This window comes from Carassius carassius, chromosome 8 (assembly GCF_963082965.1).
Source record: "Carassius carassius chromosome 8, fCarCar2.1, whole genome shotgun sequence".
Lineage (NCBI taxonomy): Eukaryota > Metazoa > Chordata > Actinopteri > Cypriniformes > Cyprinidae > Carassius > Carassius carassius.
Genome location: NC_081762.1, coordinates 27613554 through 27619642, shown reverse-complemented (window position 1 = coordinate 27619642; position 6089 = coordinate 27613554). Strand labels below are relative to the sequence as shown.

The window sequence follows — 6089 nt, the reverse complement described above, 5'->3', positions numbered from 1 at the left end:
TGCCTACATAACAGGTGAGTCACTTCAGAGAAGACATGGATTCCTGAGTATCAAGACGATGGGATGCATTTAAACGGCTTTCTCACGGTTTGTTTAAGAGCCAGACCTGTTTTGCTTTTTCCGCTGGAGGGAATCTGGTCTTCTTTCTTACACATGCTCATGCCAACTGTATTAGTGTGAGCGATCGCAGGTGTACGCTCATCGATGTGAGGGAAGGAGTAAGAGGCAGGTGGGAGGAATGTGGCTGTTGTGCAATCATGTCAAGAATGCTTCCTCTCGGATTAGACCTTACCGGAGATATGTGAAGGTCTTTTTAATGGTGTATGACCATGTGTTTGATGCGGGAGTTGTGTGCAGTAGCGCTAAAGGAGGAAACCTGTTTGTGCTGTCTGTTGTTTCAAGCTGACTCGAGTGGTTTCTTGTTGACATCGTCTCCTCTGAAAATCACAACCCAACATGCAGCCTTGTCCTTCTTTGACCGCGTCAAAACACTGATAGAGACTGTGGAGCGATTCATTCCTAAATGCATTGAAAGCATCAGCTTGTATAAGAATGCTTTCGTGAATGATTTGCAGAAATTCTTTCCGAAGGAGGTCTAAGTTCAGAATTAGTATGCTGTTGTTGCTTAAACTAAATTTCAATGCACCAGTTCTTCCCAAAAGAATAAAAACACTTGATACTTGAAATTAAGTCTATACTGATATATACTAGCAATCAAATTTTTATTATTACTATAAACTGCAAAAAAAGTAGTGTTTTTTAAAATCGTTTAACAACCAGCTCACATCAAATGGTTAACTTCATCTTACTGTTTTAATGAATTGGAAATAAAGTGTACTTTTTTTCCCGCTATTTTGATGGGACGATGGGATTAATTATTATGCTTATTGATTTAAATTGATTCAAATCGATCCGTTATATCTGAGAGTTGATAACTGGGCGACACTTGCACAGTCACAGTTAAATGTGAGGTTGTGCGACATGCTCACCATTGACTAGTGTGCACAGTATCAGATGTTTTTATTCTTTTTTTTTAAAGCCATTCTAAAATAAAGCATTCCATTCCAAATATAGCTTAAGTACATCCAACAGTCAACTAGAGCATTATAATTGTATTGTTGTCAAAATATTTTATTTAGAAATATTATATATATTTTATAATATAAATATAATAGTAAGACATTTAATTTTGATAGTCCACTTTAGACATTCTACTAACAGTTAGTAACTTTGCAACTACATGTCAACTAGCAGTCATTAGAGTATCAATAGACTGTCTGCTTAATATCTTCTAACACTGTATTTTGATGGGCCTTCAACATACTGACTGAGAAACTTTACATGTATATATCAACTTATTCTACTGACCCTAATCCTAACCTAACAGTCCACTCTGAGAGTTACTAGACATGTATTTGCAAATTAATGAAAATGAGTTTACATGTAGTTGCAAAGCTACTTATAGTTAGTAGAATGTCTAAAGTTGACTATCAAAATAAAGTGTAACCAATAGAACAATATTACAAAACATTTTCTTTCTGTATTTTTATTTTGTAATTTGGTTTGTTTGTACACTACCAAGTGTAGCGTCGGAAATATTTTTTATTATTAATATTTTATTCAGCATGGATGTTCAATTGAATAAAAGTAACAGTAAAGACATTTATAATATTACAAAATATTTCTGTTCAAAATAAATGCTTTTCAAAAATGTTCTATTAATCGAATTTTGTTAAAAAAAAACAAAAAAACTTATTACTATTCTCAAATCAGCAGTTGTTGTTCTCTCTCTCTCACACACACACACACACACGGTACATCCCTCAGTCTCACACAAGCACCTTCAGATGACTGATGTTGTTTTAAGGTGTTGCCGTGAATCTTCTGTTTGTCCTCTATCAAACGGCATCACATGCCATACGCTTTTCTCACTTAACGTTTGATCACAGCAGTAGCACGATCAGTTCTTCCATTGACTCTTGACCTCTGTGTTTATTTACACACACACTATCCTCGACGTCCGTGTGGGATGTCCTCTACCATTATCACAGCTGTACGTTACACTCACTGAGTCCAGGCAGCTTCTCATGTATGCCACTGATATGAGAGGAATGTGCAGCCTTCCTGAACAAAGAGTTCATTGAGACTGAGGCAGTGCTTCGTAGAAACATTGATTGAGGTGTGTGTGTGTGTTTCAGGTGAAGATCAGTGTCTGGTGGTGTTGTGGCCTGTGCTTTGATAGTGTTACGTTCACTTTCATTACTTTATTATTCTGTTTTATAAAGGTTGTGGTGTCATGACAATGAGCCACCTTGTTTTCTCTTGTCACCATGCACTTCTTTTTTTCCAAACAACACGAGGACAGTGTGTTTTTCCAGTAGGTAGACCAGGTAGACCTAATTGGCAGACACTTAATGGGTAGTGTGTAGGACTTTGTAAATGAAGGTGTATAAGAGTCTGTTTTTGGATGCCATGTCATTGTCCAGTCAGAAGTGAGCTTTCATCATAATTAAGTGAGTTGAGGAGCTGAATATGTGTATTTTCGCTGAATTTTCACAAAACAATATGCGATTTACACTTTTCTTTTCACTGTCACAGCTAGACTTTCATTGGTGGAGTTTGTAGTTTTTGACTTGGGTGTTTTTGTGTATCTTTTTTAAAGTTTTTTCCACATGTGTGAAGTGTTTTCAAAGGAAAAATCCCATTTGAGTGACGTAAACTAGGCCTGTGTGCTGTCAAACCCTTGCCACATCAGTTAAGAGCATCTAGACCAATGGAGCTGCCAAAACCCAGAAACATTCCAATGTGTGTCATACACAACCTGCCTTGTCTTGTGTCTTCAGACCAGTTTAACGGTCTCGGGCTCATTATTCATGCTAAATAGACAGCATTTGCACAGTAAACAACACATCCTTCTCTTTCCTGTTACAATTTCTTAAGATAATCTATGGAGCAAGCAAAGAGGAAACAAGAATGCTTTTGTATTTAGTATCTAGTAGTAATTAGGGGTGGGCGATATTGACAAAAATGTATATCTCGATATTTTTTTTCAAAATCTCGATATCGATATTCAGACGATAATTTTGCAATCCTTAAAAGAAAACTGTGCAAATTGGCAAAGAAGGTCCAGTTGGTTTTTTTGACTTGATGCATTTGACCTATTATTGTGTAGAATTACTAGTAGATAAAGATATGAGACATTATTGATTTAAACATGAACTAAGTTACTGTACTAAATATTTACTTTAATACAAGAACAGTGCTTTTTCAGTACAATATATGTACGTAATAAATTAACTTTGTGCTTTGCAAACAGTACTCTATTAGTAATAGATTAATAACAATGTGACTACCTCTTTAAAAAAAGTTGTGTTTTGCGGTGGATCTCTCTGGAAAAATGTATTCCATCTTTTGGACTCATCATTATACAACGCAATGCAATCTAATGATGCAATCACGAAGCTCACCACTGGAGGACGCCACAGACATTTAAGAAAAACGTTTTAACTTCAGACTTCAGTTTTCCGCAAACAACGCATATTTTGCCTTTTCTAGCAGCTATTTTATTAATCGTACATCCGCTTTACTCTTAACGTTTTTGTATTGTTGCTTTAACCTAAGAAACGTCATAACACAAAGGTAAGAACTCCGTAGTTGTATTGCAAATTAGTAGCAGCTTACTCATTAAGGAACGAGCGTGATTTTGTATAAAAAAAAAACAAACATAAAATACAGTCAAACTTTTGTTTCCCTAATTTATTAAAATCGCTACATATCATTGTTTAGAAGGTTATAGTGTGCGTTATTTGTTTTCTCTTTAACTTCCTTCAGCTCTTTTCATGTTTGGGATGTCAGATTGTACAAATTATGAAATATTCTATATCCCAATTTTGCATATCGTCCAGACAACAATTTGGATATTATCGTCTAAATGATATATCGCCCACCCCTAGTAGTAATGTTTTTGTATCTAATTTTTCTTACGTTTATAATTTACTATCCAAAATCAGCAAAACATGCTGGGTACTAGAAATTCCTTGTCAAGTTATACTGACAAAAATGGTTTATGTAGTCCAAAACAAATTGATTTAGACTTTAATTGTATACATTTAAGTGAATTAAACTTAAATGTTTTATCACGATTAAATTAAGCCCGGAAATGACAGCAAGTTTAAAGAAGTTGTGATATTGTGGCCACAAATTGGCCTAAAACAAGGAAACACATTAATATAATGAGCCACAAATTAATAAATCATGGGAATAAATTCTGAATTCACTTTATAATCAGTATTATTATCATTATTATTGTCAGGGCTCTGTAATGAATCTCTATGATTTAATAGGAACTCTGACCCAACAACAACAAAAGGAGCCTAAGAACTGCTAATGTCTTGCAACTATGTTTCTGAAATTGTTTTATCAGTAATCCTGCAACGCTGAACTCCCTTTACTATTTCCGTTTAGAAACTAATTGCCATTATTTTAGACCATTACTGTTTTATTTTATAGACCTTGACTTGCATTCAGCTCTCTCTTTAACTGTAATAGCTAGCTAATCATGTTAACCAGTGTCAATGAACAGGATCTGTGGTTAGTGGTTAATTCTGTACTGTCACCAGCTGATTGTCTGAAATGCATGATTCCTGCGGGATGTCCTGAAACACTGAAACCGGCCTGGTGGCTTGATGTGCCATGATTAGGTCTAGTATTGGTATTATTGATCTTAATACAGTCGTGATGTAACCCGTGCTTCTGAATACAGGTGGAGGGTTTAGTAGCGGCTCAGCTGGGTGTCACTGTGTGTGTTAACTGTTTGGCAGTTTGTAAATCACCCTGAGCTCATGGCTCGTTTGAGTAAGAGTTTCAGTATCCATATAACCGCCCACTGTTGTTACATGTGACTCACGAGGCTGGGCTGTTGAAAGAGTTATTATTGTTTAGTAATCCATTTCAGTCCAATATTGCGCTGTTATCCGACAGACTATAAATGTTTAGGCAGTTACAGTCACTGTGGCACGTATGTACCCAGTCTTATCTTAAGAAACCGAGTCTACTTTCTTTTTCTCTGGCTGTGAATGTGTAGCAGTGCAGTGGGTGTGTTGTGTTACTCAGGTTTCACAGGAGTCAGTGGCCCGGCCAATCCACTAGTGTTGTTGTTATTTTCACGTGGAACATCTCGCTGTTATATAACAGTGCTTTGACCGCCATCATGCTGGATGTCCTGTAGTCTGATTTGCATCGTTTGTTGAATTGTATCTAGAACATTTTTACACTCTTAGATTGTATAAATTGCAGGGTTCATTATGAAAAGATTGTCATGTAACACAAAAATAATCCATGAGAGGCTGTGTGTTGCAGTAATTTTACATGCACCACACAAAGAGCTATTATTTGGGTTCATTTTGGTGGTGTTTGCATATTCTGACTATGTATTGAGATGCATATCTGAGTTTTAACACTGTTTTCATGTTACAGTTTGGTATTAATAAGCATTCGGATGCTTTTCAATTGACAAATATACTAAATACATTCTGCATTACACTTATATAGAACAGTATTTTACAGCTGTGCACAACCTTAGTTAGACTAGTATTTTAGTTTTTCCTTGTTAATGTCTGATACAAATTGTTGCAAAGCAGCTTTACAGAAAAAGCATGTTTCTACATTATATTTATCAGTAGCTGTGGTCAAGTTGATGTCCATATGGCAGAAATGTGCAGTAAAAACCCTGCAGTTGGTTAATGGCATGTAATCAAACAAGTAATGCATGATAAAATAAGTCTTTGCTCCTGCTCCTCCCCAGATGATGAAGTGGATCACAGTGTCCCAGAGAGTGATAGAGCACCTCCAGGAGCAGGAACCCCTTCGGCGAAGGGCAAGGGGAAGTTCTCCAATCTGGGCAAGATCTTCAAACCCTGGAAGTGGAGGAAGAAGAAAAGCAGTGACAAGTTCAAGGAAACATCAGAAGGTCTGTTGATTAGCGACTCTCAAGCTACACTAATCGAATACAGTCATAATATGAATACAGTTATATTACAATGCCATTTCTGTTGAAAACTGAATTCTGATTGAACATATTTTTTATTGTA

At 36.1% G+C, this 6089-nt stretch overlaps 1 protein-coding gene across 5 annotated transcripts in view; it reads left to right on the top strand.

Moving 5' to 3' along the window:
• Nucleotides 1-6089, top strand: part of LOC132145679 (phosphatase and actin regulator 4A-like) — a 44087-nt gene that overhangs the window by 21794 nt on the left and 16204 nt on the right. For 3 of the 5 annotated variants that reach the window (XM_059556865.1, XM_059556866.1, XM_059556864.1), the window contains one exon: nt 5804-5968. In XM_059556865.1, the coding sequence (XP_059412848.1) occupies nt 5804-5968 (165 nt within the window). Of the gene's footprint in view, nt 15-5803; nt 5969-6089 lie in introns of all 5 variants that reach the window. The other 2 variants (XM_059556863.1, XM_059556867.1) reach the window with 1 other exon arrangement.